The 13,733-nt window shown below is 38.8% G+C and overlaps 1 protein-coding gene across 1 annotated transcript; it reads right to left on the bottom strand.

Moving 5' to 3' along the window:
* Window positions 1-406: 406 nt before the first annotated feature.
* On the bottom strand, window positions 407-13,196 carry LOC140481672 (collagenase 3-like). Its single transcript, XM_072578226.1, has 10 exons — window positions 13,080-13,196; window positions 12,704-12,963; window positions 11,774-11,922; window positions 8,933-9,058; window positions 6,599-6,760; window positions 6,140-6,263; window positions 4,090-4,223; window positions 3,506-3,665; window positions 3,312-3,415; window positions 407-556 (listed from the first exon to the last, which is right to left on the bottom strand). Exons 1-10 carry the CDS (start codon window positions 13,194-13,196, stop codon window positions 456-458), a joined length of 1,437 nt encoding a protein of 478 aa, XP_072434327.1. The 3' UTR covers window positions 407-455.
* Between the last annotated feature and the right edge of the window lie 537 nt (window positions 13,197-13,733).

Raw genomic sequence — 13,733 nt, 5'->3', positions numbered from 1 at the left:
TGTCTTTTAATTTTGTTTGCAACATATTAGTTGAAAAATGATCAGGATGTACAACATCCCTACACTTCATTTTAGTCATACACTGTTTTTACCCCCAATTTAACCCCTCACTGTTCAAACATGTACAGAATGATATCATTTAACATTTAATAAAAACACATCAGTGTTATATCTCAAGATTTACCATATTTACATGCACTGCAGCATTGTTGTGAAAAATAAATAACATCAAATTTTGGAAACATATTTTGCTTCCAGCGTTGAATAGTAAATGACAAAAAATACGAGAATGATGTTGAATTGTTTCAATTAGTTTGTTTGTTTACAATAATTACATTGGATTGTAATAACATTTAAGGACCATCTAATGCTGAGAGGTATTTTGCATATAATCTATTCACAATGGCTTAGTACGGAGTGCACTATCAATTTGATAAATGCGTAAATGCATTTATCTAACAGCCCACCCACTGATTGATTCTGTGCATCCCAGTCATTCGCTGCTCTCTGATGCTGAACTGGAAATGATGTGGTCCATGGAAAATATACATATATCCTATAAAACAGAATGCAAAATAGAGGTCTTACTTCAGTGTCAATAAACAGTTTCAATCAATGCATCACAAATGAAAATAAAACAAATCCAACATATTTCTCAGATACATTTATTGTTTCTACACCTTACAACATTTTCTTTTTTAATAATTGCTTTAAAACAGAAGTACGGAATATCAAAGTCAGAATGTTATTTTGAATTTGATTTAAATAAATTGTCTAAAGATACTAATTGAAGACATATTATGGAAAAGAGTTTGCTTTTAGTCTGCTGACATTGTCAATTTGCAACATAATTTAGGTTCAGAAAAAGATTAAATTCATAGACAATACAAAACCAAGAAGGACAATAAGTTCGGGAGAAGTAGCTCAGGAACTCTAAAAGAGTCTGGCAAAATTTGCAATTATACGGAACAATGGAAAGGTTCATTGAGGATAACTGTAATACACTAAATTAATTAAAAATGTATGTACTGTGTGAATTTGGATCTTAGTATGTTTCATAATCAATATGTTAAATCAATGTAGATAACAATCAAAAAAGCGAACAAAATGCTGAAATGTAATGTCCAAACAACCGAGTACAAACAAAAAAAAAATCTAGGGTCAAGCACTTGTTGTACCAAGTCCTGAAAACAGAAACACAAAGGACTCTTTAAAACTGTGAGCTGCCAGACTATTGGAGCACCAATGGAATACAGAACACGTAAAAATAATGAGACTTCCAGGGATAAGAAAGTGACTACAAAATGATTGTAATGGGATGTTCAGGCAATAAATATCTAACACCACTTCAAAATAACTGATGGGACAAAATCAAAAGGATAAAGGCTCCAACTGGCAATTGGTAAATTTAGAGCAAATAAAAAAAGATTCATTTCTGTATGTTCACCAAGACAAACCCATCTGAGAGAAAAGCCAGAAGTTGTTTAAGAACCATGTTATGGACCAGACCTGATTCCTCAAAACATTTTACAAAGGTGGCCTACACCCTAACGTTTTCTTATTTTAGAGGTAGTTGTGAAGTTCCATGTTCCAGATGGGATGTGACTGGCCAGACACAATTTATTTAAACACTATAGTTAAAAAACAAACAAAAGGAAGAGGAATTTAGAATAACTAAATTGGAAAACTAAACTTAATGATAGATACAATAACTATTTCATAATAACTGTTCCAATATAATAATATCCCACCACAAACCCCTTGGGAAAACCACAAGTTCAGACACAGATCCTCATATCGGGTTCTCCAAATCGGTGAGATTAGCAGCTGAGAGACATTCATTGAAACTTTCAGCTCCTCAGGCTTCTGTTTAAAATTAAACATAAAACCAAAGAAAGACTCTAAAGTGTGGTTTGTGAGAGCTGGCCATACCCAGCCTCCTCCCACACTCCCAGCTTCAGACATCCCCAAAGCCTCACAAATTGTTTACTTTCTCAGCTCAGCACCTCTACTTACAATCTCTCTTCAAACAAATGCCAGGATAAAATAATCTCACAAAGTGACAACATTGTCACAAACAGTTGGGTACAGAGGAGCTGTGGGAAACAGCAGGGAAACATTAAATGTTTTCTGGATGAACATAAATGAAAATAATCACCAACAATCATCATTTTATGTTCTGAGAAAGATCACAATGAGAGTCTGAACATCATGTTGTCCCTTTAACTGAAAATTAACTGCATTAATGTTTAACAAATGAACTCAGTCCAGTGGGTCCTCCTTGTTCAAACACATGACTACCTTCAATAGTTCTTGAAAGATAACCCATCCAAACTGAAGCTGGCTTATCCGAACAATTTTCTTCCCTAACTACCTTCATCCTTGTTCCCAGCTTTTTACTGTATCATCGCTGTCATTAGGAATTCCCATAAACCTTCTCATGATGTCTCATACTAACGTCCACAGTCAGTGGAAAGCCCAGTGAAACAGTGTTTATATCATCTACTCAGGCTCCAACAAGATCCTGCTGAGGTCATGTGGGAGATGAGGACTTCTATCGAAATTCTACCCTTACATTTGAACAACAATTAAAAGAACAGCTTCATGCCAGAGCTCAGAAACAAAGTTCACTGAAATGGATCAAGTGACTTATTTTTTTCATATTTCTGAAGGTAATATTGAAAAGAAATCAAATCAATATTGTCCTTCCATAAATCTCTAGCAGACATTGGAAATAAATGCCAATCATTTCTGCCCCTATTCAACCAGGAACACGATGCTTTCATAGGTCAACAAATAGCAAGTGGCAACACAAGAGGCAATGTAACTCTACTGACCCCATTATTGGCCAATCTCCGATCACATCCCCTTAAAGCTGGTGATCTCAACTGCAATAGGCATTGTCTGTATGGTTCATGTATCATACAGGAGCCAATTACTCCAGATGCTGGAATCTGGACTGAAAACAACAAATGCTGGAGATCACAGCAGGTCAGGCAGTATCCATGGAGAGAGAGCGAACAAGCGAACATTTCGAGTCCAGTTCTACTGAAGAGTCATCTAGACTCAAAACATTAGCTTGCTTTCTCTGATCTGCTGTGATCCCCTGCAATTTGTTTGTTTTCATGCTTCATGTACTTATGGAGTTAACACACTGAGCACTTGGAAGTGTTCTGCAATATTTACTCAACATTAAAGAAGTGCTTCTTTTCATCGCAAAGTCAGTTAAAATTGAACTTCAGCTCATGCAAACAGCACATAGATACTTTGATTATCTCAATAGTTTATTGATTATTTGCTTTTAAATTTACCATGTTGTGCAAATGCTGCATCCACTCTCCCGGGGATTCCTGGCCAGTCATCTGCTATCAGGCGTGGGGAATCTTCATCCATCACTCGTTTCCTTTCATCATAACTGGAAAGAGACGCACATTCTTTATGTAAACAGTGATGTGTTGGTGATGAGAAACATTGATGAATATTTAGGTTGAGAATGAACCGTTACCTCCAATACTGGTCTCCTGCAAAGAATAGAGTCTTTGATGTCACCGCAATATGAACAGCTGCATCGATTTTCCTGACGGATTTCGGAATACCCAATCGGTAGATGTACTTTGGATAACCCGGCATGATATCGTAGCCATTGATGGCCCAGTATTTGTTCCCTGTGGGATTACAGGAAATCGATTAGCATCTGCACATTAATAAAAGTTGTTCTTTCTTCAAATCCACAATCTCCTCAATTCAGCTAAGACCAATCACAACTCCCTCTTAATAGTACAATTGTGGTTCATTTTTGCAAGAGGTACTTTTCCAGAGTTGTGCTTTACCGCCTCGTGTTCATTGAATGGCAAAGCTCAGCCCATTGTGTGTAGCATTACAATATATGACTGCTGTCACTAGCAAAGATTCAAAAACTTTCTAAAAAGTTTCCTTTAAATTTAAAACTGAGAAAGTCTTGTAAAAGCTCATTGTGATTTCAATTCATGTTCCAAAAGACTATGCCCCGATTGTAGTTTTGCTGTTTCCATACAATTGTATTTTAAAAATTCCTGTATTCTTCACAAAAGAGAAGTAGCAGTACTCAACGTTTAATAACAACCAGGAAGTCCCTCGCCTGGTTTTCATAGGCCGCATCGATCCGTGCAGGTAACTTTGGCCAGAATGACCGAATTAAAGTCAATTCAACCTCAGGCATTGTTGGATGTCTTCTCCAGAAAAACCTAATGAATAACAAGGATTTATTCCAGCATATTAAAATAACTCACTTGTATTATACATAATTATTTTGGAACCCAACATAGATAAACACCAACAACAAAAGCAGAAATTGCTGGAAAAGCTCTGGCAGCATCTATGCAGAGAAATCAGAGTTAGCGTTTCAGGTCCAATGACCCTTCCTATTCTGATGAAGGGCTACTGAATCCGAAACTTAACTTTGATTTCTCTGCACAGGTGCTGCCAGAGATGCTGAGCTTTTCCAGCAATTTTTGTGCTTGTTTTTCATTTACAACATCGACAGGTTTTTTTTCCAGTTTTTAGGTAAGCAGCACATGTCCTGAAATGTTCTCTGGACAAAATTACTTGGGGAATGTTGGATTCCGAGCCAGTACAAATATGACTTCAATTGGAACAGTGACAGCCTCAAGTTGCCAGTAAAGCACTTTAGCATATCCTAAGATCAGGAAAGAAATGATACAATTGTCTTTATTCCACTTTGTAACCAGCCAATGGAATCTGTACCAGATTATCCAGACTGCATTGGCACCAGTTTTATTATCTCATCCAATAAAACTTTTTGGCTTTGATCATCACTTCTGTAAATCCTTGCATATGGAGAACTGTAAGCAACAAATATCTCAGCAAGAGGCCCAGCAATCACTTCTCCAGCTTCCCACAGAGTTCTCTGGTACACCTGATCAGGTCCTGGGGATTTATCCACCTTTAACCATTTCAAGACATCCAACACTTCCTCCTCTGTAATCTGGACATTTTGCAAGATGTCACCATCTATTTCCCTACAGTCTATATCTTCCACATCCTTTTCCACAGTAAACACTGAGGCAAAATATTCATTTAGTATCTACCCCATTTTCTGTGGCTCCACACAAAGGCCGCCTTGCTGATCTTTGAGGGGCCCTATCCTGTCCCTAGTTACCCTTTTGTCCTTAACGTATTTGTAAAAACTCTTTGGATTCTCCTTAGCTCTATTATGAGGGGCATGGATAGTGTAAATAGGCAAAGTCTTTTCCCAGGGGTCGGGGAATCCAGGACTAGAGGGAATAGCTTTAGGGTGAGAGGGGAAAGATATAAAAGAGACCTAAGGGGCAACTTTTTCACACAGAGGGTGGTATGTGTATGGAATGAGCTGCCAGAGGAAGTGACAGAGGCTGGTTCAATTACAACATTTAAAAGGATGGGTATATGAATAGGAAGGGTTTGGAGGGATATGGGCCGGGTGCTGGAAGGTGGGACTAGATTGGGTTGGGATATCTGGTCAGCATGGATGGGTCGGACTGAAGGGTCTGTTTCTGTGCTAAACATTTCTATGACTCTATGACTCTAGAACAAGTCCGAGAATTGAAAAGAAAGTGATCAGGGATGTTTTCCGAAAGAGCACTCAAATATTATTGCAAACCATTTTAAGAACACAGAGACAGGAGTTGGCCATTCAACCCCTCAAACCTGTTCCTTCATTCAGTGAGATCTTAGCTGACCTGTGACCTGCCTTCACTCACCTGCCTCTGGCCCGTGTCCCTTAACAAAACATCATCTGTCTCGGATTTAAATTAGCAATGGATCCATCATCCACTGCTATTTGTGAAAGAGAGTCCAAACCTCTCCCACCCTTTGATGAGCCAAAATGCTTCCAAACATCTCTCCTGAACGGTCTGGCCCTAACTCTCAGACTATGACCCCTAGTTCTCGAATTCCCAGCCAGTGGGAATAGTTTATCTCCTCTGACTTTCTTGATCTTAATCTAATCACCTGTAACTTTCTAAATTCTCAAAACAAACAGGTCTAATCTGTGCAATTTCTCCTCTAGTACCTGAAGTTCTGGTACGATTTTCCTATATAAAACTATCAACGATAAATAATCAGGAATAAAATAGTCTGGTTTGCTCGACATTATTCTTACCTGTCTTTGAAGAAAAGCATTTCTCCTCGAAGACTAACGACCGCATCAAATGACAACTTACGACTGCATTTCTTTGGTGTCCTTTGTGGTGGTTTGCGGTTTGTGATAATCTGTTTTGATGCACCTAAGTAATCACAAATCTCGGTAAGCAAGGTAGAAGATACTGTTTGCTGCATTATCCATACTCCCAGAGTAATGCAAATTATCACGACTGTCCAATTTTATTTAAAGTACATTAACTCTGTAAAATTTACAGAACTTAAATGATTAGTGAAACTCTGATTGTGTCAAACTAGGGAGGAATGTATGCAGGAGGGAGCAGTCAAGGTCCTAGAAAGGAAGGAAGAGAGAAATTCTAAATCATTCTATTACTTATTCCAGTAACTTTACAGAGAGAGGAAAAAAATCCAGCAAGCTGTAGAAAGAGAATGCATGGTTTTCTCTGAGACGTGAACCTACCATACAGAGCCTGGATTCCCTTGACATCGTCCCAAGAAAGGCGAAACTCATCCATACTTGTATATGTGTAGGTCGGGTACATTAATGCACCTGGATCACGAGAGTGAGCCAGTCCGAGGGCATGGCCAAATTCATGGGCAGCCACAAGGAACAAGTTATAACCTAAACGAACCAATCACAAAGCAGCCTGTTTAAAATCAATTCCAACACATTTACCTCCACTGAAAATTTAAAATCATAAACCAACAAAGTAACTATCTATTAATCAAATAGAACACAACAGAAATATTCACTCAAATATTCAATAACTTATATTGTATTCATATTTTGTCTTAGAGATGAGTGAATCATGCCTTTTAAACATTTTCAATACATTTACAAATTAGAAATTATTTAAAGGTAATTGGACAAACATCCAGAACATCACACACGTATAAAACTTCCAGAAATGAAGCAAAGCAAAGAACTGTGGATGTTGGAAATATAAATGAAATATAGAAAGTGATGGTGAAAAGTAGCAGATCTGGCAGCCTCTTCAGTGAGAGAAATCAATTTGATGCTGTGAATTCAATATGACACTTCTTTAGAACTGGCATAACAAATTAATGACATTGAATTTCTCAGGGGAATTAAAATAGATTTGTAGTCCATCGGGCTATAGTTATATAGCCATTAGGAAATGTCATTTAACCGGATAGGATTTATCCAAGGATCTCTAGGAAGCCAGGGAGGAGATTGCAGAGTCTTAGGCTTTAATTTTAAGTCTTCATTGTCTACGGGAATAATGCAGAAGACTGGAGGATAGCAAATGTTGTCCCCTTGTTCAAGAAGGGGAGTAGAGACAACCCTGGTAATTATAGACCAGTGAGCCTTACTTCGGTTGTGGGTAAAGTGTTGAAAGGGTTATAAGATAGGATTTATAATCATCTAGAAAGGAATAAGTTGATTAAGGATAGCCAACAGGGTTTTGTGAAGGGTAGGTCATGCCTCACAAACCTTATTGAGTTCTTTAAGAAGGTAACCAAACAGGTGGATGAGGGTAAAGAAGTTGATGTGGTGTATATGGATTTCAGTAAGGAGTTTGATAAGGTTCCCCATGGTAGGCTATTGCACAAAATACAGAGACACGGGATTGAGGGTGATTTAGTGGTTTGTATCAGAAATTGGCTAGCTGGAAGAAGACAGAAGGTGGTGGTTGATGGGAAATGTTCATCCTGAAGTTCAGTTACTAGTGGTGTACCACAAGGATCTGTTTTGGCTCTACTGTTGTTTGTCAGTTTTATAAATGACCCAGATGAGGGCATTAGCAAAGGATGGGTTAGTAAATTTGTGGATGACACTAAGGTTGGTAGAGTTGTGGATAGTGGGTAGATAAGCTGCAGAGCTGGGCTGAGAGGTGGCAAATGGAGTTTAATGCAGAAAAGTGTGAGGTGATTCACTTTGGAAGGAGCAACAGGAATAATAAATACTGTGCTAATGGTAAGATTCTTGGCTGTGTAGATGAGCAGAGAGACCTCGGTGTCCACACACATAGATCCCTTAAAGTTGCCACCCAGGTTGATAAGGCTGTTAAGAAAGTATACAGTGTGTTAGCTTTTATTGGTAGAGAGATTGAGGTTTGGAGCCATGAGATCATGCTGCAACTGTACAAAACTCTGATGCGGCCGCACTTGGAGTATTGCATACAGTTCTAGTCACCGCATTATAGGAAGGATGCAGAAACGTTGGAAAAGGTTCAGAGGAGATTGACTAGGATGTTGCCTGGTATGGAGGGAAGGTCTTATAAGGAAAGGGTGGGGGACTTGATGCTGTTTTCGTTAGAGAGAAGAAGGTAGAGAGGTGACCTCATTGAGACTTATGAGATAATCAGAGGGTTAGATAGGGTGGACAGGGAGAGCCTTTTTCCTCAAATGGTGATGGTGAGCACAAGGGGACATAGCTTTAAATTGTGGAGTGATAGATATAGGACAGATGTCAGAGGTAGTTTCCTTACTCAGAGAGTAGTAAGGGCGTGGAACGCACTGCCTGCAACAGTAGTAGAGTCACCAACTTTAAGGTCATTTAAATGGTCATTGGATAGACATATGGATGAAAATTGAATAGGGTAGGATAGATGGGCTTCAGATTGGCCTCACAGGTCGGTACAACATTGAGGGCGAAAGGGCCTGTACTGCACTGGAATGTTCTACATTCTAACATTAAGATATTGCAAAATAAACCTCTCAAACTTAGTATTGTTAGTTAACAACTAACTGACTAGACTAGAAATATCCTATGAACTTGTTCACATTTTCTCTACTGAATCACTTTAATAACTCTGGTCAGTTTATGTACCATTCGACCCCATTGTCCAGGTCTCATCTTCATCGAAGTGTGTGTCACCTCCAATGCCTGCTGCAGGGGGGAAAGCATGGGCCAATAATCCATCAGCTCCATCAAAGGGATAACTATCACCGTGTTCTGGAAATAATGGAACAAAGAATCAGCAGAGTTAATACTGAGTTTGTGACCAGCTGTTAACATGTTAAACACTGCAAATTGAAACCAACACCAACAATCAAAGCAACTGTCCATTGTGTAACAAGTTCTTCTTTTCACAAATGAGCTCTCACGATAGATTTGGCCAACCAGAAGCCAACTTGAGGTACAACTCAGGTGATGGGATGCCTTGTCCACTTTGAGGGAGTCTGGCCTTCAGCCCAGTGCCAGCGAGCTGAGAGATGAGGGTATTTTATAGCTCACCTATTCAAGGCCAGTATAACCTTCTTGATGTGGACATGTTCTAAGGAAAGGTGATTATCGAACAGCTGGAGCTTGTCGTGGTAGCAGCCAGCACCATTCCTGTGGAGTCTGAGAGAGAAATCCTGCTCCTTCCAGCCTGTCAGCAGTCACTGTACATCTACCTTATTGTTGCTGCTGAACATTTTAATAAAACTCGCAGGAGCTTGATTCCCCAGTTAGCACTCAAACGGCTGTGTACCACAATTTGTTTCCTAAAAATGCATGCACATGACACAAACAGGGACTATCCAATGGAAAACATTTCGTAAATTGACGATGACCACACCGTTGATCTCAATGGGCCCATTTTCCAGTGACTACGGATTTCTCTATCTAAGATCATTGAAGTTCTCAGCCACCCATTGACACTTGCTCATTTCACAGGAACCAGGACTATTCTCCGTTTGTCACTAAATAGTGAATTATATTTCACCAACAGTTCAACGGTGGTTGTTTGAGCAGAAATGAGAATTTCTGGATGATTTCTTCCTGATCTCCCCCAACTTAACCTCAGTGTGAAGAAGTGAATTGCACTGCTATAACTAACAACACTGGTGAGAGAGTGAGTTAGGAATCCTACATGTTCCGATGCTTTCATCAGTACATCACACTAAACCATCTGGAAATTCTGAATCCCTTTCCTCAAATGGAAAATCTAATCACAGTAAAAGAAAACTTTGATAAGATACATTTGCAATATGTCGCTAAGAGGTCTCCTTATGTATTTTGTTACTGTATCCCTACAGTGGGGAAACAGGCCATTCGGCCCAACAAACCCACACTGACCTTCTGAAAACTAATCCACCCAGACCTATTCCCCAACCCCATTACTCTACATTTACCCCTGACTAATGCTAACCTACACATCCCTGTCCACTATGGGCAATTTAGCACGGCCATTCCACCCTAACCTATACATCTTTAGACTGTGGGAGGAAACTCACACAGACACGGGGTGCAAACTCAACACAGACAGCTGCCCAAGGCTGGAATCAAACTCAAGTCCCTGGCGCTGTGAGGCAGCAGTGCTAATCACTGAGTCACCGAGCTGCCCATGATTAGAAACTGGGAATATTTACCAAAGCAAATATTCATGAGTATATATTTGAATTCAATTCCTAAAGTTTTATGACTAGTCATTTCACTGTGACATCACCCACAGACTGATAAAAGATTTTGATTTCTGTATTTATTCTGAAGTCAGCTACAAATCAAATTGGTGACGGCAGTGCAGTAGGTCTTGTTTACAAGGATTTTAGTAAAACCTTTAACAAAGCTCCACATGGCAAACTATTTAGCAAAGTTAGATGATTTGGGATTCAGGATGAGCTTTCCAATTGGATACAAAATTGGCTTAATGGGAGGAGACAGAGGGTGGTGGAGGGTTGTTATTCAGACCAGAGGGCTGTTACCAGCAGTGTTCCACAGGGATCAGTATTGGGTCCACTTTTATTTGTCATTGATATACATGATTTGGATGAGAATGATTTGCGGATGATATCTAACTTGTTGGTATAGTGGGCAATGAAGAAGGTGATCTAAGATTACAAGCAGATCTTGATCAATTGGGTCAATGGGCTGAGGAGTGGCAGATGGAGTTTCAATTTGAATAAATACAAGGTATTGCATTCTAGTAAAACAAACAATGACAGGACTTACATAGTCAGTGGTAGGGCCCTGGGGAGTGTTATAGAACAGAGATCTAGGGGTTCAGGTAAATAATTGTTTGAAGTTTGCATCACAGGTAGAGAGGGTGGTGAAAAAGTTGTTTAGCACACTCGCCTTCATTGTTCAGACCATTGAGTAAAGGAGCTGGGACATCATGTTGAGGTTTATACAGATCATTGGTGAGGCCAGTCCTGGAGTACTGTGTGTAGTCCTGGTCACCCTGTTATAGGAAGAATACTATTACATTGGAGAGGGTTCAGAACAGACTAACCAGGATTTTGCTGGGTCTGGAGGGTTTGATTTATAAAAAAAAGGGTTGGATAGGCTGAGACTATTTTCACTAGAGCATAGGAGGTTGAGTGGTGAGCTTATAGAGGTTTATAAAATCATGAGGGGCATCGATAAAGTGAATAGCAAGGGTCTTTTCCCGAGAGTAGGGGAGTTCAAAACTAGGGGCATATTTTTAAGGTGAGAGGAGAAAGTTTTAAACAGGACATGAGGGGCAATGTTTTTACACAGAGTGCTGTTCGTGTGTGGAATGAACTGCCAGAGGAAGTGGTAGATGCAGGTATAATTACAAAGTTTAAAAGACAGTTGGCTAAGTATATGTATAGGAAAGGTGTGGAGGGATTGGGCCAAACGTGGGCAAGTTGGACGAGTTTAGTTTTGGAACATGGTTGGGCCAAGGGGTCTGTTTCCATGCTGGATGATTTTATCATTCTATACCTCCAGTTCCAAAAGAGATCATGATATCAGCTTCTCCTTCATGGATTCTTGCGAACTTCAAAGGTGTGACTTCACTCCAAATCATAAAAGCTTTCCAAATTGCTGTGTCCACATCCACAGACTGAAGATCAGGGGTGTAGTTTGTTATTCTTTATGAAAGAAAATAGAAAATAAAGGTATTGGGATAAAAATAACAACTACATTTTGGTGGAGCAGGCACTTTGTAGCAAATGCTGCAAATTAGGCATTTTACGACACCTTTCCGATTATAAAAACATAACTTATCCAATAACTTGCTGGAAATGCTATGTGAGAAGAAAGGGTAATGAGACCTCAGTGGAGCGAGAGTTCATCCACTCAACCAACGAGACTTTAGGATTGAAAACGAAGAAGGATTGAACAATGAAGAAGTTGTAAATTAGAGTCAATCAGTTACGGAAAGAGAAAAGAGGGTGAAAGGAAAGTTAAATTCGGAGAGGACAGAAAATAACAAAATGAGAAAGTAATAACTTTAAAACCTTCATTGAACTTAAGTATTCCAATGTTTCTGCAACAATGATGAAGAGATTGAACAGTTGACATTGTGTCCTTCTGAGACACAGACTGATTAATTCAGAAATATCAGATCAAGAAGAGATTACTTATACTTTTAATTACCAATTTTTATGATCCAATTAATGGCCATTTTTAAAGTAAATTTAGCCAAAATGGAGGCTAAGAACTAAATGCTGTTTCTCTCAAGTAATGACTGAATAAAACAAATCAACCAGAGAGATTCCACTCCACAACCATTTCCTAAACTTGCTGTCAATTTTGTGCATTAATAAGAACATGCATACTTAGCATATTTAGCATAAGCTGACTTTTTGAGCAAGTTTTGACCCAATCACTCACGGAAATAATGTCATGAAATATTATAAAAACTGTTACCTGTATGTGATATTGTTTTTCTTCCATTTAATCTTTCTTGGAAAGAGATTGTATTCAGCAACATCGGGGACTCCACATCGAGGCTTTTCCATGACTTCCATTGTTGCCAAATCCAGATTTCCAGTTACCCGAAGACCAAAGAATTCTTGCATTTTCTTAATCTTATCTGATAGGGACCTCTTTGATACATAGTTTATTGGCAGATTGATTGCAAACTTTGGTGAACTGTCTTCAAGCTTGTAAAATCTGTTCAAATATGTCTTCAAGAAAAATCAATATTCACATTATTAAACTTGATATTAGCTGTGAAAGAAAAAAATGTTTAAACTTAAAGGGATCACAAATTTGATTTTGATAATTGCACTCCACACCATACCTCTGCAAATTGCCAGTCCTGCTCGTTTTTCTCCACTTCTGAAAGTAGTGGAACAGCGGAAGAAAATGTGACGTAAAGTACAATAAATAAAACTGAAAACCAAAGGCACTTCATCATTCTGTTCTCAACTGAAGATTGAGAGAGGAAATTGTGTCTCTGGCTTTCTCGCTGTGGCTTTTATAGTGTTTTATCACTGATGTTGGGTTAATTACAGGGTGATTCAAACGTGATTTGGAGCTAAAACCAGTCGTCTCATAATTGGTTAAGTGCAGCCAGGAAGTCCATTAAAGGATATTCTTTCCTTCCTTCACCCAGTCAGTTATACTGAAAACTATATTAGCTACTAAGAAGCACTTCAAACAATGTTGAAATTAACTGTCATGTCACTACAACATACAAAGATGAATGTTGAGTTTCTAGGAAATTGTATTCTTTTCTAACTATAGTGGAAATGGGTAACATTTTGTGATGGATTATTATATTGTGGTGAAGTGGTGTCATGCAACCAAATCTCTCATCATAATGCATCATCATATGCTAAACAAGAGCCAGGAGGCAATACAAAAATTTGGCTAATTCTCTCAAGTCCTAAACAGATAAACTACAGAGCCTATGACAGCATACCTGTTGAGATCTCTTAAAACACTTCACATC

This window comes from Chiloscyllium punctatum, chromosome 9, assembly GCF_047496795.1.
Source record: "Chiloscyllium punctatum isolate Juve2018m chromosome 9, sChiPun1.3, whole genome shotgun sequence".
In the NCBI taxonomy this organism is placed as follows: domain Eukaryota; kingdom Metazoa; phylum Chordata; class Chondrichthyes; order Orectolobiformes; family Hemiscylliidae; genus Chiloscyllium; species Chiloscyllium punctatum.
This window is presented reverse-complemented; position numbering and strand designations above follow the sequence as displayed.